General features: G+C 43.4%; 1 protein-coding gene across 1 annotated transcript in view; it reads left to right on the plus strand.

Moving 5' to 3' along the window:
• Nucleotides 1-14,195, plus strand: part of LOC125458778 (sodium- and chloride-dependent neutral and basic amino acid transporter B(0+)-like) — a 61,458-nt gene extending 47,263 nt beyond the window's left edge. The window contains exons 12-16 of the mRNA XM_048544429.2: nucleotides 2,740-2,858; nucleotides 3,187-3,286; nucleotides 8,737-8,846; nucleotides 10,447-10,617; nucleotides 13,960-14,195. Of these exons, the coding sequence (XP_048400386.2) occupies nucleotides 2,740-2,858; nucleotides 3,187-3,286; nucleotides 8,737-8,846; nucleotides 10,447-10,617; nucleotides 13,960-14,088 (629 nt within the window). The 3' untranslated portion in view covers nucleotides 14,089-14,195. The remainder of the gene's footprint in view (nucleotides 1-2,739; nucleotides 2,859-3,186; nucleotides 3,287-8,736; nucleotides 8,847-10,446; nucleotides 10,618-13,959) is intronic.
• Nucleotides 14,196-24,152: the final 9,957 nt, after the last annotated feature.

Below are 24,152 nucleotides of genomic sequence, written 5' to 3' on the forward strand. Positions count from 1 at the left end.
GTGCTTAGCACTGCTGCCTCACAGCACCAGGGACCTGGGTTCAATTCCACCCTCAGCCAACCGTCTGCGTGGAGCTTGCACATTCTCCCCATGTCTGCATGGGCTTCCTCTGGGTTCTCCGGGTTCCTCCCACAGTCCAAAGATGTGCAGGCTAGGTGGATTGGCCATGCTAAATTGCCCATAGTGTCCAGGGACTAGGGGGATAGGTTCTGAGTGGGATGCTTTGAGGACCGGTGTGGACTTGTTGGGCCAAAGGGCCTGTTTCCACACAGTAGGGATTCTATGATCTCAAAAAAACTCTAGAACTGCAACTTATTATTCCCTATTGAATTGTTTCAATTTTTCCAACAATCTTCACCTCTTTCACACCAAAACTTGTTGGTTTTATCTTGTTATATATTATGCTTGCATTTGTTTGTGATGGGTGAGTTAGGAAACAAAATATGTTTCTTTAAACAAGACGAGCACCTACTGTTTTAATAGTCTTTGTTTAACCCAAATGAGTTTGTTAATAACGCACTTTGTTCGAAACAATAATGCAACTGAATCTATCTAGACTATTTCTTCACATCATGTACAATTAAGCTATACAAATTAGGATTTTAAAATTCATCTCTGCTATGACAGTCTTGGATGTGAGGAAAGGAAGGGGGCGTATTCATGCCTCGGGAGCATTCAAAATAATGGTGAGGAAACTCCAGACAAAGCTGTGGTTCGGCACAAAAAAATTTGTAACTAGTGCTCAATCTCCAAGATTACCAAAGAGTTCGAAACTAAGAACAGTCTAATCAAAAGCAGTCTTCTAACTATAATAGAAATCACCAAAACATTGACCTTCTCAAGTTGGTGGAAGGGGAGAGGGTGTAAGGAGTAATCAACCAGATAATTGACAATCATCAGAGGTCTTATTTAGTACACATTATGGAAGCTACTTTGCGAAAAACAGGAGGGATCTTATTTTTATTTGTTTGACATATTTGAATGAATTAGATTTTGAGCTTGAAATTCAGAAAGAGCCAAATACTACTAAACTCAATGAAGGCCATGCAAGCATGAGGCTGGAGTTCTGAGAAGATGACTGAATTTCTGAGTGTGACTAGAATGCAGTTAGACAGAGTTGTGCAGATTGAATCTGCAATATCAGGGATTTGCAGGGCAGTGAGGGTTGTATGTAAAACAACACGTGAAAGAAAAGTATCAGTGAGAAGATACAGTATTAGTGGTTGAAAGAATTCATCGTACAGGAGTGTTTGAATAACACCTCACATAGAAATGATATATAAGAGAATGCATACAGAGTGCTCTTGTGACACAGCAGTAGTGTACAAACCTCTAAGCCAGAAGCCCCAGAGTGTCATCACATCTCTGAACATGTTGATTTGGAAGATTCGTAAGAGAACATGTGACAAAGAAGAGTTGATCACGTCTTCATCAGAGTTCCGTAATGTGTAATGTACTAGTTCCTGTTTGAACTTATGACTGGCTCAATAATCAGTCCAAGACTACCTAATAATCAACTTTTAAGCAATAATCATGATATTTTATTTTCCATTCTTTCATCTATGTCATGTTAAATATAGTGGAAAGCTAAGGGATGTATGGATTCCTCTTGGAAATTTTGTTTTATCCTATCAACTGGAGTTTATCCTAGCAATTGGAGTAAATACCCATTACTCCAAACTGTCTATTTCCCACCACTAAATCCTCATGTATTACAAAGGGATGCTGATAAGGCCAAGTACTTCCTAGATTCCTGAGAGAAACACAAGCAAATGCTTCTGGGTAAAGTCCACATAAATTACATCCATGTATATGCCCTTATCTATCATGTTAGTCATCCCAAAGAAAAGTGCGAATAGGTTAATTCAGACCACATTTAGAGTATTGTGTACAATTTTGAGCCCCATACCTCAGGAAGGATGTACTGGCCCTGGACCAGGTGCAGAGGAGGTTCACGAGAATGATCCCAAGAATGAAAGGTTTAACATATGAGGAATGTTTGAGGATTCTGAGACAATACTCGATGGAGTTGAGAAGGTTGAGGGGGGGATCTAATTGAAACTTGCAGAATACTAAACAGCTTGGGCAGACTGGACATTGCGAAGCCACTTCCATTTATAGCAGAAACTAGGACCTAAAGATGCAGCCTTAGAGAAAGGGAAGGTCTTTTAGATCGGATATAAGAAGAAACTTCTTCTGCCAGAGAGTGGCGAATCTATGGAATTCATTGCTACAGAGGGCTGTGGAGGCCAGGTCATAGAGAATATTTAAGACAGAGGTGGACAGATTCTTGACTGTCAAGGGAATCAAGGGTTATGGGGAGAAAGTGGGAGAATGGGGATGAGAAACTTATCAGTCATAATTGATTGGCAGAGCAACTTCGAAAAGCCAAGTGGCCTAATTTCTGCTCCTATGTCCACGTTGCTTCTTCCTGGTCAGCTCGTATTTGTCCAAATCTCAAATGACCTCAAAAAGCAGTCTCTTCATCATCATTTTCCTCCACTTCTGATGCAAACATGTTTAATCACAAATGTGGTAATATTCAGCTTTGAATACTGTAAGTGATTGAAAGCCTGAGAGTCTCTCCAACGATTGAGACAGCAGACTCATGTTAAACGGAATGTGTCCCCATGTGCTCCTCTGGTCTGCTGAGCTTTAGTACTTTGAGTCGGGTTGTGCTGGGAATGTATAAGTTATTAATTAATTATTGATTGCAAGTAATAATTTTCTTTTTCTTAGAAAAAATCCTAACATGTATGATGGACAGGTTTCCGAAATACCTACGACCAAAGCGTTTTAGTCTAACAATTGGCATTTGCATGTTAGTTTATTTGCTTGGCCTTGTGAGTGTAACAGAGGTATGTTACCATTATAATTTATTGTGACTTTTTTATGTATTGCTAGTTGTACCTAGGAAGTCAAAAACTTCAAATTATTAAGGAATAAAGGATGACTGCGATTTTGATGACTGTTGTTTCACCATTTGAGTGATAAGGTGCAGCGATGCCATGAGACTGATTGACCCTTCCCCCATCTCCTGTTACTAAATAAGTGCCTGAAATCCTACTCAAGTTCAGATTGTACTTGAATAGAAGTACTCAGAGGTCTTATGTCACAGTAATCACATATTTTGTACATTAGACCACTGTTATTTTCTCAAGTGCTCATGTCTCATTTTAATTTCAGGCTGGAATTTACTGGATAAACTTAATTGATCATTTCAGTATTGGATGGGTCCCCATTATAACAACACTGCAGGAACTCATCGCTGTAAGCAGTGTTTATGGTGAGTTGAGTAAGAATTGAAACAACGTAAAATAATGCAGCTAGAATTACTTGCATGGATCTTCATGTCTCTTCAGAAAACATAAGATGAGTGAATTAGATGGTTTCTTAGTGTCAGAGTCTTGGTCAGAATGGAAACAGACCCTTTGGTCCAACTTGTCCATGCTGAAAGATATCCTAAATTAGTCTAGTCCCATTTGCAAACATTTGGCCCATGCCGCTCTAAACCCTTCCTATTCATAAACCCAACCAGACACCTTTTAAATGGTGTCATTGTACCAGCCTCCCACCACTTCTCTTGCAGTTCATTCCACGCACATACTACTATCTGCGTGAAAAAGTTGCCTATCAGATTTCTTCTAAATCTTTCCTTTCTCACCTTAAACCTATGCCCTCTAGTTTTGGACTCCACTTCCCTGGGTAAAAGACCGTGGGTAAACACCCCCAAACCGTAACACCCTCATGACTTTATACGCTTCAGTAGGTCACCCCTCAGTCCCTAATGTTCCACACAAAATAGCCCCAGCCTGTTCAGCCTCTGTCTATAGCTCAAACCCTCCAACCATGGCCACATCCTTGTAAAAGTTTTCTGAACCCTTTCAAGTTTCTCAACATCCTTCCTATAGCAGGGAGACCAGAACTGCAGGACAACAAAGTGTGAAGCTGGATGAACACAGCAAACCAAGCAGCATCCCAGGAGCACAAGTACTCCTGGGATGCTGCTTGGCCTGCTGTGTTCATCCAGCTTCACACTTTATTGTCTTGGATTCTCCAGCATCTGCAGTTCCCATTATCTCAGACCAGAACTGCACACAGTATTCCAAAAATGTCCTAACCAATGTCTTATCCAGCCTCAACATCACCTCCCAATCCTAGACTCAGTGCACTGACTAATAAAGGCAAACATACCAAACACCATCTTCACTATCCTGTCTACCTGCGACTCCATTTTCAAGGAACTATGAACCTGCACCCCAAGGTTTCTTTGTTCAGCAACATCCCCAGCACCTTACCATTAAGAGTATAAGCCCTGCCCAGATTTGCCTTTCCAAAATGCAGCACCTCACATTTATCTGAATAAAACTCCATCTGCCACTCCTCAGCCCATTGGTCCATCCGATCAAGATCCCACTGTACTTTGAGGTAACCTTCTTTGCTGTCCACTTACATTACCCATTTTGGTGTCATCCACAAACTTACTAAACGTACCTCCTATATTCACATCGAAACCATTTATATAAATGACAAAAAGCAGTGCACCCAACACCGATTCTTGTGACCCATTGCTAACCAAATCTGAAAAGCAACCCTCCACCACCACCTTCTGCTTCTGATTTCAAGCCAGTCCTTTATCCAAATGGCTAATTCTGCCTGTATTCCATGGCTCTAACCTTGCTCACCAGTCTACCATGAGGAACCTTGTCAAACACCTTACTGAAATCCATATAGATGACGTCCACTGCCCTACCTTCATCAATCCTCTTTGTTACTTCTTCAAAAAACTCAATTAAGTTAATGAGACTTGATTTCCCATGCTCAAACCTATGTTGACTATCGCTAATCTTGTCATTGCCCTTCCAAATACATGTTAATCCTGTCCCTCAGGATCTCCTGCAACAACTTGCCCACCACTAATGTCAGACTCACCGGTCTATAGTTCCCTGGATTTTCCTTACCACCTTCCTTAAATAGTGTCACAACATTAACCAACCTCCAGTCTTCTGACACCTTACCTGTGGCTACTGATAATACAAATATCTCAGCAAGAGGCCGAACAATCCCTTCCCTAGCTTCCCAAAGAGTTTGAGAGTACACCCGATCAGGTCCTGGGCATTTATCCACCTTTATGCATTTTAATATGTCCAACACCTCCTCCTCTGTATTTGGACATTTTTCAAGATATCGCTATTTATCTCCCTAAGTTCTCTAGCTTCTGTATCCTACCCTACGGTAAACATTGATGCAAAATACTTGTTTAGAATCTCCCCCATCTCCTGCGGTTCCAACATGGGCAGCCTTGCTGATCTTTAAGGGTCCCGTAGTACCCTTTTGTTCTTAATGTATTTGTAGAATCCCTTTGTATTCTCCTTAATCCTATTTGCCAAAACTATTTCAAGTCCCCTTTTAACCCTCCTGATTCCCCTCTTAAGTATATTTCTACTGCTTTTATATTTTTCTAAGGATTCACTCAATCCCTGCTGTCTATACCTGACATATGCTTCCTCTTTCGCTTAAGCAAAACCTCAATTTCTCTGGTCATCCAGCATTCCCTACATCTACCAGCATTGCCCTTCACCCTAACAGGAACATACTGTCTATGGACTCTCGCTGTCTCATTTTTGAAGGCTTCCCATTTCCAGCCATCCTTTTACCTGCGAATATCTGCCCCCAATCAAACTTTGAAAGTTCCTGTTTAATACTGCCAAAATTGGTCTTCCTCCAATTTAGAACTTTAACTTTTAGATCCAGTTTATCTTTTCCATCACTGTTTTGAATCTAGTATAAATATGATCACTGGCCACAAATGGCTCCCCTACCGACACCTCAGTAACTTGCCCTGCCTTATCGCCCAAAAGTATGTCATGTTTTGCTCATTCTGATTCATGGGCCACATACCGAATGAGAAGGTTTTCTTGTATACACTTAACAAATTCCTCTCCATCCAAGCCCTTAACATATGGCAGTCCCGTTCTCTGTTTAGAAAGTTAAAATCCCCTACCATAACCACCCTATTATTCTTATAGATGACAGAGATCGCCTTACAAATTTGTTTCTCAATTCTCCTTTGACTTTCTCAGAGTCTATACAACTATCCCAACAAGATGATCATTCATTTCTTATTTGTCAGTTTCATCCAAATAACTTCCCTTGGCCTCCTAGGAATATCCTCCCTAAGTACAGCCATTATGTTATTCCTAATCAAAAATGACATTCCCCCTCCTCTTTGTCCCCCCTTTCTATTCTACCAATAGCACTTATACCCTGGAACATTAAGCTGCCAATCCTTTCCATCCCTGAGCCATGTCTCTGTAATCACTATGATATCCTATTCATAAGTTTCCAACCATGAACTGAGTTCATTTGTCTTACCTGTCAAGCTTCGTGCATTGAAATAAATGCAGTTTAATTTATCAGTCCTACCTCGTTGTCTGCTTTGTTCCTGCCTGCCTTGACTCATTGATTTGCACCTTTTCCCAACTGCACCAGCCTGAGACTGATCCCTTTTCTCACTGTCTCCTTGGGTCCTCTCCCCTGCACCCCCCCCCAACTAGTTTAGATCCTCCTGAGCAGCTCTAGCAAATCTTCCGTCAACATATTAGTACCCTTCCAATTCAAGTGCAATCCATCTTTCTTTTACATGTCACTTCCACTCCAGAAGAGATTCCAGTGATCCAAAAATATGGATCCTTCTCCCCGGCACCACCTCTTCAGCTACACACGCTTCTGCTCTAACCTCCTGTTCCTAAACTCACTAGCTCGCGACACCGGGAGTAATCCAGATATTACTATCCTCAAGGGTCTACTTTTTGAATTCCAGTCTAATTTCCTATATTCTCTCCTCTGAATCAAGTCCTTTTCTCTCCCTATGTCACTAGTTCCAAAATGTACAACGACCTCCTGTTGTTCCCTCTCCCCTTTGAGAATATCTTTCACTCGCTCCAAGACATCCTTGATCCTGGCACCCAAGAGGCAACATACCATTCTGATGTCTCGGTGCCAGCCACAGAAACATTTGTCCATGCCTCTGACTAGAGGGTTCCCTCTCACAATCGATCACTTGGAACCTGATGTACCCCTCATTACATTAAAGCCATTCTCGGTACCAGAAACCTGACTGCCAGTCCTACCTCACTCTAAGAGTCCATCACTCCCCCCATTTTCCAAATCAGCATACTTGTTTGAGATGGGGATAGCCACAAAAGACTCCTGCAATATGTGCCTACCTCTCCTGCCTTTCCTAGAGGTAGCCCATCTACCTGGCTGTATTTGCTGTTTCTCTACCTTCCTGCAAATACCATCCAACATGCCCCTGAAAATTCCTCATTGCCTCGAACTGCTGCTCCAAATGATCCATCTCATCCCATAGGATTTGCAACTAAATGCACTTCCTGCAGACATAATCATCAATAACATTGAAATTCTCCTTAAAATCCCACATCCAACAGGAAGAGCACATCATTCCACTAAATGTCACCTGTGCACCTTAACAAAGATCTGGAAAATAGCACAGTCTAACTGCTCTAAAAACACTGTTCCAGGATAACTTAATACTTTCGTTTTATATTTTTAAAGTTCAATCAAGAGACAGATCTCAATTAAACATATAATCAAAAACCACCCACTCTACTTACTATTTTAGACTGACAAAAAACAAGTAAAGTTAAACTTTAAAGAGAACAACGTAGCTGCTCCCTGGCAATGAGCTCCCCCACATAGGTTCCTCCAAGGTCAGCTGTGAATTTCACCGTTTGTTTATTTTTCTTAGAATGGGCTACAGCGTCCAGAGATACTTGTTTCTAAACAGCAGAAGCAGTCAGCTGGGCAGGACCACTGCCTGGTCAGACAGCTGTAAAGGTTCACTGCTCATATGTTTCACTTCCGAGTAATATCTGCTCTCCCCTCCTCCTTTTTCAAAATGCTGTTGTTTTGATCTTTGTTTTCAAATCACCAAAACAATACAACAGCTTATAAAACAGTAATTACTGCTCCAAAAATTGAAGGAAATCAGCTTCAACATTGAAAATACCTCAAAAAGACAGCAGCTCCTCCAGCTACAATGTTATTCCGTCCTCCATCTTTGGTTACTCAGAATCCTGTGATTCAGATCTTCATTTGCAAGTGTACCCTCTTTAATTGTCAAAGATCTATCCTTGAGTAGTTCCAGTGCTCCCTGCACCAACCACATGTGAACACCTTGCATTGCTGGGTTACAGCTGATTGTGGTTGGGGTCAGTTTGCTGCTAGCATGTTCCTGTTAATTGTTCATGGGGAAGCTGTTCAAACATCTTCATCCCAAGTCCAACTGCAGGTAACTGCTGAATGCATTCAGTTCCTCCCAATCATCAAGGCAGGTAGGAAAACAGAACAACTTGCGTATCCATGATACTTCCCATGACCACCCAGGATCCACTTTTCACTCTTCATCTCAGCACAGGACAACCTCTGATGTTCCATTGTCCCCGATTCTGATAACGGGTCCGACCATCTCAGCACAGATCAGAAACACGGGCCTTTCTTAGAGAGACTTCTTCAAGATGTATACAAACATTTTACTTTCACAGTAATTGGGTAGGTGACAGGGAATCAGTTTGAATCCTGAGTGACCCCTGCCCTGGTTTAACCTGTTCATTAATGCCAGCCAGTACAAGATGAACTTCAACAGTAAACAAGCCACCCTGAAGGCAGGATAGAGTGAGTGATGGTGTCTCTCTATTTCCTTGTTGTTCACAGGAGTAAATAGATTCATCAAGGACATTGAGATGATGATTGGGGCAAGGTCTTGGTACTTCTGGCTGTGGTGGAAACTCTGTTGGTTTTTTATCTCTCCATTCGCACTAACAGTAAGGAAATGTTACAAAATTATTAAATAAATTATTCCTAACTGATTAAAATGACATTGTAGTTTAGAAATAAGCAAAGGCTAGCACTCAGAAAAAAATTTTCATTCTATGGGAGAAACAAAAATATGGAGGTATAAATCTAAGATGGTCCCAAGTACGTCCGAATTTGCTTGGGAAGCAAATGGAATGTGGAACTTTCTATCACCAGGAGCAGCTGAGGCAAATGGCAAAGGTATAGCCACAAGGAATCAGGTTAGCACATGGGAGAGACAGAAAGGTACATGCAAGAACAGCCAGTAAGAAGAGCCTTGTATGGAGTATAAACACTAGAAAAGGTCTGTTGGGTTAAGCAGCCTTCTTTTGTACTGTACAATATACGTTCATTCAAATTTTGTTGTCAATTCATTACTTCATTGTTGGTATGTAGCTTGTTCATTAAAAATCTGATGCGCATGAAAAATTAACATCATAGAATAAAATTTATAGCATTACAAGATAGTGACTGATTAAAGTTGACACAGAGTGGAGTTGGAGAAACACACCAGGACCTGATGAAAGATCCTAATCCAAAACATCGACTTTCCTGTTACCCGATGCTCCCTGGCCTGCTGTGTTCCTCCAGCTCCACCCTGTATTGACTCTGGCTTCCAGCATCTGCAGTTCTTGTTATCTCCTAATAACTGATTAAATAAGGTTGGAAACTAAATGCATTTAAAATAGTAAATGGGGCAGTAAAATCATTAAAAAACATAAATTGAACACATTTCTTAAAATTTATGAAGACTCTGAATAAAGAGGCCTTCTTTCCAAAAGTAGTTACATCACCTACCCCATTCCCCTTGCCTGAACTCATGAAGAGTGTCATTCCAAACAAAAAAGATAATTATGTTTTGGAAAAATGGTGGCATGGGAGAAATAACAGAGAAGTAAAAATGCTAGATAACAAAGTGTAGAGCTGGATGAACACAGCAGGCCAAGCAGCATCTTAGGAGCAGGAAAGCTGATGTTTCAGGCCTAGACCCTTCATCAGAAATGCTTACCTGGTTTGCTTCAGGACATGGTCGAGCAGTTTCAAGGCCAAAGAGATTACAGGAGAGTTGCAGTGGGAGAGAGATCCCCTGAGGTTTTTCCCGAGGAAAGAGGGTAGCTTCTTCAGGTTAGGCATCCCCAGAAGATGCTTCGCAGTGGGGTTAAAATTGTATCAGAGATAATAGGAACTGCAGATGCTGGAGAATCCGAGATAACAAAATGTAGAGCTGGATGAACACAGCAGGTCAAGCAGCATATTAGGAGCAGAAAAGCTGACGTTTCAGGCCGAGACCCTTCATCAGAAATGCAAATGCTTATTGGGTGTGAGAGAGCAAAAGACATGGACAAAAAAACATGAAAAGCATAAGAATGCGGCCTGACGTTGACTTATTTCTAGTGATACACCACAAACCACCTTACACAATGCTTGTTTGCTGAAGGGGCTTCACTTGAATTTCTGATATGTAATTTCATGTGATGTTTCCGTGAACAAAACTGAAGATAATCATGTTTGAGATACCAGGTTTCGTTCTGTTTTCCTGATCATGACTGATGTAATCTTTTTAAACAGATAACGTTCTTCTGGTCCTTAATGACGTTTATCCCGCCAAAATACGAATCTGTTCAATATCCTGTCTGGGCGATTGCACTTGGCTGGTGTCTGATCATTCTCTCTGTTATATGGGTCCCCATTGTGGCTGTAGTGACAATTATTAAAGCTAATGGCTCCACCTTGTACCAGGTAAGGAAACACCTTGATACATTTCAAAGAGGAAAGAATAAATCTCCAATATATGTTGTATCTCCAGTTGAAGCATGGAGAAAGCAAATGGCAATTATTTTAGGCTTTCCGTTGATCTTTTTCCAGATATTCTCCAAATTTTTTTATGCACGTGTAAATTTAATCTGTATTTATTCACGCTGTTATTTAAATGGGAAAACCTAGAGAGCAAAATTGGACTAGTAGAAAATGAGCTGAGTGAATGTGATTCACCCAAGCATGTTCCTTTTGATGTAAATACCACACAGACTGCTCATCCAAATGTGTGCTCCAATGCGCATGCTTTTTAAATAGCTGCACACTTCAGTGGGGGCCCAAGATTTTTTCTGAGGAGAGTGCCGCATAAAGATAGTTCCCACTGGGAACATGGGAAGACCAGGAGGCTTTCCACCATTTAATGTGATTGTGGCTGATCAGAAACTTGAAAGTGCTTTACCCTGATTATCTCTGTAATCCCACCCAACGCAAGTATCAGGAATCTATCAATCTGTAAATTAAACATACTCAAAGACTGAGTCTCCATTGCTCTCTGTGGTAAAGAATTCCAAACGTTCAAACCCTCTGAGTAGAAAAAAATCCCACCTTTTTCCCCATATTTTTAAGTTGAGCCTCCTGGTACTAGATTTCCCGACCAAGGTAAATATCTTACTTACATCTAAATTGTTCATCCACTTAAGCATTAAGGTAGGCATTGATTGCTTGGTATCGTCAACGCGGTGAAAGGAGAAGAAGATGGGAAGGGAAACATGGCGATATAGTCTGCAGCAACTCACTTCGCTGCTCGAGGATCCTCAGCCTCAGGCTGGAATGGGTCAACTTGTCTGAGAGTGCCAAGGCATCTCAAGATACAACATAAAGACAATGCACACCCTTACACCCTTGCCAACCCGTCCACTCTAATCTTCGCCAACACCTCCACTCTAACCCTCACCAATGCCTCCACTCTAATCTTAGCTAAGCCCTCCACTCTAGCCCTCACCAACACCTCTACTCTGACCCTCGTCAACTCCTTTACTCTGACCCTCATCAACCCCTTGACTCTCATCCTGAACAACCCCGCCACTCTAACCCTCACCAACGCCACCACTCTAATCCTCGCCAAATCCTCCACTCTAACCCACACCAACGCCTCCGCTCTCATCCTCACCAACCCCTCCTCGCTAACCCTCAGCAACCCCACCACTCTCATCCTCGCCAACCCCTCCTCTCTAACCCTCACCAACCCCTCCAATCTAATCCTCACTAACGCCTCCACTCGAACCCTCGCCAACCCAACTCTAACCCTCACCAATGCCTCCACACTCATCCTCACCAACCCCACCGTTCTAACCCTCACCAACGCCTCCACTCTAACCCTCACCAAAGCCTCCACCCTCATCCTCATCAATGCCTCCACTCTAACCCTCACCAACCCCTCCTCTCTAACCCTCACCAACCCCTCCTCTCTAACCCTCACCAACACCTCCACTCTAATCCTCACCAATCACACCACTCTAGGCCTCACCAACACATCCACACTAACCCTCAACAACCCCTCCACTCTAATCCTCACCAACCCCGCCACTCTAATCCTCACCAACTCCTGCACTCTGACCCTCACCAAGGCCACCACTCAAACCCTTGCCAACACCTGCATTCTATTCCTCACCAATGCCTCCACTCTCATCCTCACCAATGCCTCCACTCTAACCCTCACCAACCCCTCCTCCTAACCCTCACCAACGCCTCCACTCTCATCATCACCAACCCCTCCTCTCTAACCCTCACCAACGCTTCCACTCTCACCCTCATCAACTGTACACTCTCACCCTCACCAATGCCACCACTCTAACCCTCGCCAATGCCTCAACTCTAACCCTCACCAACGCCTCCACTCTCATCCTCACCGCCTCCACTCTAACCCTCACCAACCCGTCCTCTCTAACCCTCACCAACACCTCCACTCTCACCCTCACTAACCCCTCCACTCTCACCCTCACCCAGGCCACCACTCTAACCCTCGCCAATGTCTGCACTCTAACCCTCACCAATGCTTCCACTCTCATCCTCACCAACACCTCCACTCTCATCCTCACCAACGCCTCCACTCTAACCCTCACCAATGCCTCCACCCTAACCTTCGTCAAACCCTCCACTCTAGTCCTCACCAACTCTACTCTGACCCTCGTCAACTCCTTCACTCTGACGCTCACCAACCCCTCTGCTCTAACCCTCACCAACCCCTCCGCTCTAACCCTCACCAACCCCTCCACTCTAACCCTTGCCAACCCCGCCGCTCTAACTCTCACCAACCCCTCCACTCTAATCCTCACCAACCCCGCCACTCTAACCCTCACCAACCCCTCCACTCTAATCGTCACCAACCCCTTCACTCTAATACCCACCAACGTCTCCACTCTAACCCTCAGCAACTCCTCTTCCCTGCCAAACCAAATCCCTGCTCCCACCTGTGGGGTTTGCTTTGTTTAGACTTAAGATGCTACATCATAAAGAAAATACCCACAACCTCAAAACAAAATATAGAGTCCCTAGGTAAAGTTACTCTACCCTAGAAACTTTTTCACTTCAAAGTTAAAAATCAACTCTTCCTCATAGCATAGCTTCACGGCCGCCTGCTCTGTTAACGGGTAGTGATTTACACAACTATATTTTCTCCAATGCATAAACCTGCCCTTCCCCATTAAAATGTCATTGTTCTCAAGAGAGATGGATGAGTAGAGATGCAAGGCAATTTGGTTTGACAATGCTGTGCGGGAGGATGCTGCGGTAGACAGAGAGTTGGTACAGTCACCTGTAGGTGCTTTGTGATTGAGCTTTCCTTTCCTTTTTTAGGAGATTAAACCCCCTGGGCGCTGTATCCATGTTCTCAGGAGAGTCCTACCGCAGCTCGCTGCTTCTGCAGACTCCAGCCACAACTAGGCAGCCGCCACCACCAACCCCCCTTCTCTCCATGGGGATCAATCCCTCCCTTCCAGACCCCACCCCATCACATTGAGCCTTGGGAAAGGAGTCAGAGATTGGGGTGGGAGGCAGGGGTTTGAAAGCAGTTCTTTCATATCTTTGCGCCATCATTTTTCTGTCTTCCCAAAGAAAACAGGGCGTAGCCAAGGTCCCTTTAATAAACAGGGAGGAGCCATCACTGGGATTCTAGGACTGGGTCAGGAATCCCGGAGCAGGAAGTGAGATCCGCATCGCAAAATAAACTGATTAAGATTGGGATTTCTTTCCCCGGTTAGAGGTTACCGATCTGGTTGAAATTAGGTCGAAATAATCCAACTTTTTGTTTTGCTTTTCCTTCCGCAGAAATTTTCTGCCGCTTGCGCATCAAGCCCTGACTGGGGTCCGTACTTGGAACAACACCGAGGGGAACGGTACAGAAAAAGACCCGTTTTGTCAGAAGCCCAGATCAGCGTGGAAAGTGTCACTTTGTGAAATTTTAAAGGAAAACGTATTCTTAATTTGTGATCATTTGTAAAACCCACTTCTATTCTGAAGCGCGTTCATTGTAATTTCAATGGCAATTTCCAATGCAGCCAGTAAATCGGTCAACACAGTTTCCCACTGCTCTGCATCTTTAGTTTTCTGCTGAAGTCTGTTTGGGTCCTGTCCAGCTGACTTCTTCTCCCTCTCATTTTGTCTCCACATCAACCTCAATTCCTCAATATCTGCTCTTGTCAGTCGGTACGCGTTGAACTTACAATTTAATGTTTTGGTCACTGCAATGTTGCGGAGCTCGCTTTTTCAAACAGCACTGTTGTGTGAACACCAATTTTTTTTCAAGTTGACTGCTGCTGTTTCTCTCGCTCTCTCTCCCTGCATTGGCTCCCGTTTGAATTCTGCTTGCACGAATCTTTATCTTGGCGCAGCTGGATGTGTGGCAGCAACAAGAGGAGATCTGTTTCAGAGATAATGGGAACTGCAGATGCTGGAGAATCTGAGATAACAAAGTGTGGAGCTGGATGAACCCAGCAGGCCAAGCAGCATCATAGGAACACAACACAAAGAAAGGAGATCTGTTGGCTGATTTTGATCATTCACCCACTTGTCCATTTTCTGACTGTCCATGAGTATTATTTTTAACACACACAACCACATTAATGTACAGAGGCAACATCTTCACTTGAATCAACTTATCAAAGTTAAGAAGAACTTTATTTCAGTAAAGCGTTTGATAAGGTTCCCCACGTAGGCTATTGCATAAAATATGGAGGCATGGGATTGAGGGCTGTTTAGTGGTTTGGATCAGAAATTGGCTAGTTGTGAGAAGGCAGAGGGTGGTGGTAGATGGGAAATGTTCATCCTGGAGTTCAGTTACTAGTGGTGTACTGCAAGGATCTGTTTTGGGGCCACTGCTGTTTGTCATTTTTATGAATGACTTGGATGAGGGCGTAGAAGGATGGGTTAGTAAATTTGCGGATGACACCAAAGTCAGTGGAGTTGTGGATAGCGTGGAAGGATGTTGCAGGTTACAGAGGGACGTAGATAAGCTGCAGAGCTGGGCTGAGAGGTGGCAAATGGAGTTTTATGCACACAAGTGTGAGGTGATGCACTTTAGAAGGAGTAACAGGAATACAGAATACTGGGCTAATGGTAAGATTCTTGGTAGTGTGGACGAGCAGAGGGATCTCAGTGTCCATGTGCATAGATCCCTGAAAGTTTCCACCCAGGTTGATAGGGTTGTTAAGGTGTACAGTGTGTTAGATTTTATTGGTAGAGAAATTGAGTTTCGGACCCATGAGGTCATGTTGCAGCTGTTCTTGTCGCCGCATTGTAGGAAGAATGTGGGAGTATTGGAAAGGGCACAGAGCAGATTTACCGGGATGTTGCCTGGTATGGAGGGAAGGTCTTAAGAGGAAAGGCTAAGGGACTTGACGTTGTTTTCGTCAGAGAGAAGGTTAAGAGGTGACTTAATAGAGACATACAAGATGATCAGAGGATTAAATAGGGTGGACAGTGAGAGCCTTTTTCCTCGGATGGTGATGGCTAGCACGAGGGGACATAGGTTTAAACTGAGGGGCAATAGATATAGGACAGATGTCAGAGGAAGGTTCTTTACTCAGAGAGTAGTAAGGGCGTGGAATTCCCCGCCTGCAACGGTAGTAGACTCAACAACTTTAAGGGCATTTAAATGGTCATTGGATAAACATATGGATGATAACAGAATAATGTAGGCTAGATGAGCTTCAGACTGGTTTCACAGGTTGGCGCAACATCGAGGGCCGAAGGGCCTGGACTACGCTGTAATGTTCTATGAACAAAGAACTGCAGATGCTGGAAATCTGAAACAAAAACTTGTTTAGTTCAAAAAGGCTGCCAGTGGATCATAGATGTATTTCAACAAGAGTGAGATAAGCAAGAAAACAATAATGGAGAAAAATCAGAGCATTAAAATATGGAAAATAGCCAAAGCCAGATAGTTTCCATCTAGGTACTTAAAATAAGTAGGTTGGATTATTTTAGATAGAGTAACAAAGTTATACAGCATAGAAACAGACCCTTCGATCCACCAGTCCATGCTGACCATAATCACAAACTAAACTAGTTCCACCTGCCTGAAATTGGCCTATATCCCTCCAAACATCTCTTATAAGATACCACAACTGCAATCCCTGAGTATTCTCTCAATTTGGGAATAATTTACTAATATTGAAAAATGTGATATAATCAACGTGAGAAAGCAAAAGGAGGTAGAGACCAACTAGTCTAAAAACCTATTGACAGGAAATTATTAAAGTTGATGGTTAAGAACAGGGGGCTGAACACCTTGAAAAATTTTAACTGATCAGAGACAGCCGGCATGGGTTTTTATGACTGGTTATGTTCCTCTTGTCGCACTCCAGAAAATATATAGTCACCACTTCTGACAGTGTCCCCAGTGAGAAATCTAGCTTCCTGCAGATGCATGTCTTGTGGTTGCTTCACTGTGTTCTGGACCATGCAGTCACCCAAAATGCTGGTAGCCCCAGCCACGACAGCCAGTTATCACATACATAGGTCAGACCCACCATCTGTACAGCCCATCTCTTAGAGCCTGCTGCCCTTAATTCAGTTTGTGCACCACTACTTGGACATTCCTTCAAAATGGATCGTCCAACAACAGCATCAAGCAGCGTTGGGATTCAGAAGCAGTTTCAGACCTGTAATGAAAATTCCACCCGAAGACTCTGAAGGAGGGGGCTTGACAGATCAAGCAAATGGGCAAGCTGGTAGAGGAGGGGGAAAGCTTGAGGAGGAGGGGGCAAGCTGGTGGAGGACATTTGAGCAAATTTGGAAGGAAAAATTTTTTCTTACACGTTAAACTGTTAGGTGTTGATGTTTAGAGAAATTGGTTGGCTTCAAACATGGAACAGAGGAAGGAATTTGGCATGCACAGTAAATGCGAAGGCAAATGGTATGAAGTTCTTCATTAGAAAGGCCCTGGAGCTCAGGTGTAAAGAAATCTTGTTGCAATTGTATAGGGCTTTGGGGACAAATGCTTCATATCTTAAAAAGGATATAATTGTCTTTGAGTGCAACAGAAGTTCACTAGACTGATTTCTGAGGTGAAAATGTCTACTAGGACAGATCAAGCCAAATAGGCTGCAGAGTTTAAAAGAGTGAGCAGAAAGCATGCTGAAACATATTTGATTGTGGGAGGGTGTAACAGGGCGTGCACCAGGCGAGATCAACATTAGCAAGATCAGCATTATATGAGGCCAGAGAATCCATTCATCAGTTTGATAACGGTTGGGAAGAATCTGTTCCTGATCAAGGCTTCTTGGTCAAGGCTTCTGTATCTTCTGCCTGACGGAAGATGTATGAGGTCATTACCAAGATGCAATGGGTCTTTAATGATGTTGGCAGCCTTTCCAATGGCAGCGAGCCATGTAAACACAGTCCATGGATGGAAGGTTGGCTTCCATGATGGTCTGGGCTGTGCACACCACCTTCTGTAGTTTCTCACAGTCCTTGGCACAGCAGTTGCCATACCAGGCCGTAACTCACCCAGATAGTATGTTTACAATGGTGCATCTGGAGAAGGTGGTGAGACACCTTCTGGACATGCCGAATTTCCTGAGCTGCCTGAGGAAGAAGAGGCATTGTTGCCCCTTACTGACTGTTGCATCTATGTGGGAAGACCAGGACAGGTTGTCAGTTATCGTCACTCCAAGGAACTTGATGCTCTTCACCTTCCATCCTCAAGAGAACTTATGTATTTAAGACAGAGATAGGTTCTGGATTTGTAAGGGGATCATGGGTTACAGGGAGAAGGGGGTTGAGAAGCATCAGCCATGAGAAATAGCGGAGCAGAAATGATGGGCCTAGTTCTACTCCTATACCTAATGGTGAATTTTCTGTTCAGCATTTGTCTTTTCAAATTTTGCCTACTGTTATGCTCTTCCACAGTACTTGCCCATACTGACCTTCACTGATTCCCGGTCCCCAGTGCCTTACTTTTAAAACTTTTCATTCATTTGCTTAAATGCTTTTCCCATGATTAAATTTGTAACATGCAGAAACTCCTACCACTGATGTACCACCATCTTCCCTGCTAGGTTGCCCTTCCAAACTCTCGCTAACTCCTCCCTCATGTCTTTGTAGTTACCTTTACTCAATTGTAGGGCGAGTACATCAGAGTTCAAATTCTTCTTCTCAAAGTGTAGGGTGAAATCTATCATATAATGGTCACTGCCCTCTCAAGATTCCTACATATTAATCCAGTACGTGTCAATCCCTAATCCAGTATGCCTCATTACACAGCACCACACACAGAACTCATGAAATCATGCCTTACCATGTCCCAGGCACCATCATCACTCCATGGATAAAGTCATAGAAAGTACTGTGGATGGGGGATTTCAAACAGAGGCTCAGCAGCAGTACAATTGATTGAGTTGGCCAGGTCCTAAAGGACATAGCTGCTAGACTGGGTCTGCAGCAGTTGGTGAGGGAACTAACAAGACTAAAAAAAACTTGACCTCATCCTTACCAATCAGCTGGCTGCAGATACATCTGTCCATGACAACATCTGTAAGAGTGACCACCGCACAGCCCTAGTGGAGGTGAAGTCCCGTCTTCACGTTGAGAATAACCCCCCAGTCTTGTGTGGCACTACCTCCGTGCTAGATGGGACAGACATTGAGCAAATTTAGCAACTCAAGACCGGGCATCCATCAGGCACTGTGAGCCATCAACTGCAGCAGAACTGTACTCTGACATAATCTGCAACCTCATGGCCTGGCAAATCCCCCACTTAACCATTACCATCAAGCCAGGGGATCAACCCTGGCTAAATGGAGAGTGTGGGAGGATGTGCCAGGAGTGGCATCAGGCATAGCCAAAAATGTCAACCTGGTGAAGCTACTAAACAGGGCTACTTGCATACCAAGCAGCATAAACAGCAACTGATAGACAGAGCTAAGCATTTCCAAAACTAGTGGATCAGATCTAAACTCTGCAGTCTTGCCACATCCAGTTACAAATGATAAACAGTTAAACAATTTGCTGAGGCAGTATGCTGTGCTAATATCCCCGTCCTTAATGATGGAAAAGCTCAGCACTTTTGTAGAAAAGATAAGGCTGAATCATTCATGACAATTTTCAGCCAGAAGTACTGAATAGATGATCCATCAAGGCATCTTCCAGATGTCCTCAACATCACATATGCCAATCTTTTGCTGATTCAGTTCACGTGATATTAAGAAGTGGCTGGAGACAGTAGCTGTTGCAAAGTCTGGAGGTCCTGACAACATTTGAAGATAGTACTGAAGACCCGTGCTACAGAACCTGCTGCACTCTTACCTAAGCCGTTCTAGTACAGCAACAACACTGCCATGTTCCTGACAATGTGGAAAACTGGCAACATTTGTCTTGCAAACAACAAATAGGAGAAATGCAACAGGCCTCATTAGTCCACTCCCAATAATCAGTAAAGTGATGGAAAATGTCACCAACAGAGCTACCAACCACTGCCTGCTTAGCAAAACCCTCTCACTGACTCAGGTTGGCTTGTGCCAGAGCTTATAGTTCAGCTCAATGTGATAGCCATCACTTGGATCAAACCTTACCACTCCATTCGTAGCCAAAGAACATCCATAATTGGGCCCACTTCTCAATCCCCCACTATTATCTCTGAAGTGTGTCAAATATCTGTTTGTGGTCCCAACTCCATGACAACATCAAAGAAGTGGATCAGCTTCATATATGTGCTGACGTCACCTCTTCAGCCTGTACCTTGATACCTCTACTAATACCCAGCTTTGATTGGTCTATTTTTTCCATTCAAACTTTCAGAAGACAGAAGCCACAGTCTAAAGCCCATTGCCCTCGTCACACGCGATCAAACAACAAGGTAAATGAGTTTGTAGCACAGATTGTAATTGGCAAGTATCACAGAGGTGCGGCTGCAAGGGGATCAGGGCTGGGAACTAAATATCTAAGGATACACGGCCTATCAAAGTACAGGCAGATGGCAGAGTGGGTGGGGTTGCCCTTGTTAGAAATCAAATCAACAGAAAGAACTGATATTGAGTTGAAAGGCATAGAACTTGTATGGGTTGAGGAACGGCAAAGGGGTAGAGACTCTAATGGGAGATGTGTACAGTTCCCCTAGCAGTAGTCAGGATGTGGTGAGAAAATAAATCAGGAGACAGAAAAAGCATGTAAGAATGACCCTATTACTGTCATCATGGGGGACTTCAATATGCAGGCGGATTGAGAAAATCAGGTTGGTAGTGGATCCCAAGAAAAGGTAATTATGGAATGTCTACAAGATAGTTTTTTTGGAGCAGCTTGTGACTGCATCAGGCTGATACGTGACTTGCCTGTGAAACAGCTCTCCCAAGAGGTTGTTGACTTGCTCGCCGAGCTGGCTTGTTTTTGTTCAGACATGGGTTATGCCCGGAAGAAGAAGAATACTAATACAAGATCCTCGTTTAAATGGATATCCCCGCAACTTCATCCACAGATGCCTACACAACAGGCAAAAACAGGAGGAAACAGTACGCCCTAATACACTGACCACAGTTCCCTTCATCAGGAATATATTGGAACTGACAATAAGACTCCTCAGACCACCAGGAATCATGATGGCCCACAAGCCCATGGTCACTACGACAAACACTTACAAGGATTAAAGACCCCATTCCCACAGTATGCAGAACGAACATGGTTTACAAAAGACCATGCAATTACGGCCACAAACATTACATCGGACTGACAGGAAGGATGAACATCAGCTAGCAGCAAAATGGCACGACGAACTCTCCTTAATATCTGTACATTCAGACAATGAAGGCCATCAGCTTAACAGAGACAAAGTAGCCATAGTAGCCCAAGCCAAACATCGACACGCAAGGGAATCCCTAGAGGCATGGTTCTCCACCCATACTTCCATCAACACACATATAGAATTGGACCCCATATATAAACCCATACAGATCAAATGCGGAAATGACAGCACTCACCATAACAGACCGGACAATATAAATTCCAACTGGAGTAGAATAATTCTGCTTCATTGGAGGCTCCACTGTTGATGTTACCCAGCATGGTGACAAAACGTCTGAATGAGAACAAGCCAGTTCAGCGAGCAAGGTGGATTGGCCATGCTATATTACCCATAGTGTTCAGGGGTGTGTGGGTTATAGGGAGATGGGTCTGGGTGGGATGCTGCAACAGGCAGTGTGGACTTGCTGGGCCAAAGGGCCTGTTTCCACACTGTAGGGAATCTAATCTCAGATTCTCCAGCGTTGCAGTTCCTATTATCTCTCTCTACATAAGAGCAGCAGATTGTTTCCTTTAAAGACATTAGTGAGCCAGATTTGTCTTTTTTTTGCTCTGACAATCAACAATGATTACCTGATCATCATTCAATTTTTAATTAGTGAATTCAAATTCAGCAGGATTTGAACCCAGGACCCCAAAATATTAGCTGGGTTGCTCACAATAATACGGTTCAACTATGCCTGCCCTGCATTAGTTTCTGTCGGAAGATCAGAAGCAGGCCATTCAGCCCACAACTCAATTAACTGATGAAGGTTAAAGCCACTTATGAAAATCACTTCCTTGCTTATTGTCCCCTGATTCATTCTTTGTCCTACTGTATAGCTATTGTTAGGGACCCACAGATGACTACTATTAATGTTGTCTTCTTCTTGTTATTCCTTACTTCAACCCATCTTCCAATGCAAGATCATTTCTTGCTATCGTACTTATTCCATGTTGTACCACCAAATCTACCCACCAGCCTTAATTTCCTGCCATCCTTCCAAAAAATCACATACGCCAGAATATTTAGTTCCCAGCCTTGAACTCCTTGTAACCATGTCTCCATGGTGATTATAAAATGACGTCCATTAACTTCTATTTGTGCTTGCTTTTAAACTTTTGTTCTGAATATTGTGTAACCAAGAAAAGAACCATTAATGTTACTTTATTCCCCACTCTGACCCTTTTTGCTGCTGTTCTTCTGTGTTTGTATATTCTGCCCCACTCTAGATGTCAGTACCCAAATAGCTGCCCTGCAATCATGCCACATCATTTTCTTTTGTAAGCCTAATTGCCCTCTCCCAAACCCTCCATCCTTTTAATCCCACCCTACACGCTGCAGTAACTCACCAAGACTCTTTCAATAGCATCTTCTAAGATCACAACAACTTTCATAGAATCCCGACAACACAGAAGCAGATCATTCGGCCCATCAAGCCTACACAGACCCTCCATACACGCACTCCACCCCCCCCCCCACAACCCTGTCCCCGTAAACCTGCATTTCCCATGGCCAATCCAGCTAAGCTACATATCCCTGGACACTACGGGCAATTTAGCATCGCTAATTCACCTAACTTGCGTATCTTTGGACTGTGGGAGGAACCGAAGCACCCGGAGAAAACCCACACAGACACAGGGAGAATGTGCAAATTCTACACAAGCAGTTGCCCAAGGGTGGAGTCACACCCAGGTCCCTGACACTGTGAGGCAGCAGTGCTGACCACTGAGCCATCATGCCATCCATGCTTACCACCTAAAAGGACAAGGGCAGCAGATACATGGGAACACACCATATACAAATTCCCCACCATCTTGACCATATTGCCATTTTTTCAATGTTACTGAGTCAGAATCATGGAACAGTAAAGGAGCTGTCCCTATATCCCAAGGAATGCCACAGCTTAATAACGCATCTCAACACCAGCTTCTCCAGGACAATTAGGGACGGGTAATAAATGTTGGCTTTGTGAAAGACTTCCACATGCCATGAACGAATAAAAGATCACCCAGATATCTTTTGGTTGATGTAACTTCCCATTTTCTGACGAAGCATCTCATTCATCATTACCGTGAGGGTCTTCTAGTTTTATTTTCAGAAGTTGCTTGAATACAAAATAGAAAGTTGCAAAACAAATGCAATCGGTGCAGCTTATCAGGCTTTTTTGTACTTTTTTGATTATCTTTCCAATTTGTCGTATGCAATGGCAGAGGAGAACGATTCGTGATTTATTAACACTGCTCCTCACTGACAATTTTCTCACACATGGAGTGGTTCATCTTCCAGAGGAAGTGGTTATTGCAGGTAGAGTTGCAACATTGAAAAAACATTTAGATAAGTTCATGAAGAGGAAATGTTTGGAGGGATGTGAGCCAAGAGCAAGCAGGTTGGACTAATTTAGTCTGGGATTGCGGTCATCCTAATGGTTTGACCAAAGGGTTTATGTCCATGCTGTATGACTCTGTGACTGCAACGTTATCAGAATAAGACTCATGTTAATGACTAATTTGAACACTGGTCTGTGGGTTTTCCACAATGGTTTCATAATTTTCCCACAGGGTGGTGCTGTAACGTCATTCTTTCCATCTGTTTGAGGCCACGGATGAATGTTCAAGTCTACTCCAGTGTCTCACTACCAACATCCTCACACCTAATGCTCATTACGCCACCCCATAGACCCTCCTCACCCCGATCTCTCATATAATCACATGGTCCGCCTTAGCCTCACTCATTAACCACTGCAGTGAACCTCACACCCACCTCTCACAGCCTCCTGCACTTACTGTTTTTCAACCCTGACTGATGCATCACCCAAACATGTGACACCACAGTGATTGTTAAGTCAAGCAAACAAGCTATTTCATTTACTGGGATCTAAAAATATATTGCAAAGACAAAACATGCACAAGCAGAATTCCATTGAAATTACAAAATAAGACAGCAACTGGATCAATTTTGACTCAAGTCATGACAACAGAGAAGAAATAAGAACAAAGTTTAAGAAACACACTTTGAGGAGACGGATGCCATGGTAATAACTTGGAATGTTTGCCTTAATCAGCTTATCGTAACCAGAACCAATAAGTAGCTGCATTCCAGGGGTAAACTGAGAAAGACTCCCTGACATTGCTGAACAAATCGCAGTTTGCCCTATAGTCAATTAATCAGATAATTAAATTCCTTAAACCAACAACTGTCTCCCTTCAGAATACAGAAACCTCTGGGAGCCAACAATCAACACCGCCCC

Source organism: Stegostoma tigrinum, chromosome 15, assembly GCF_030684315.1.
Source record: "Stegostoma tigrinum isolate sSteTig4 chromosome 15, sSteTig4.hap1, whole genome shotgun sequence".
In the NCBI taxonomy this organism is placed as follows: Eukaryota; Metazoa; Chordata; class Chondrichthyes; order Orectolobiformes; family Stegostomatidae; genus Stegostoma; species Stegostoma tigrinum.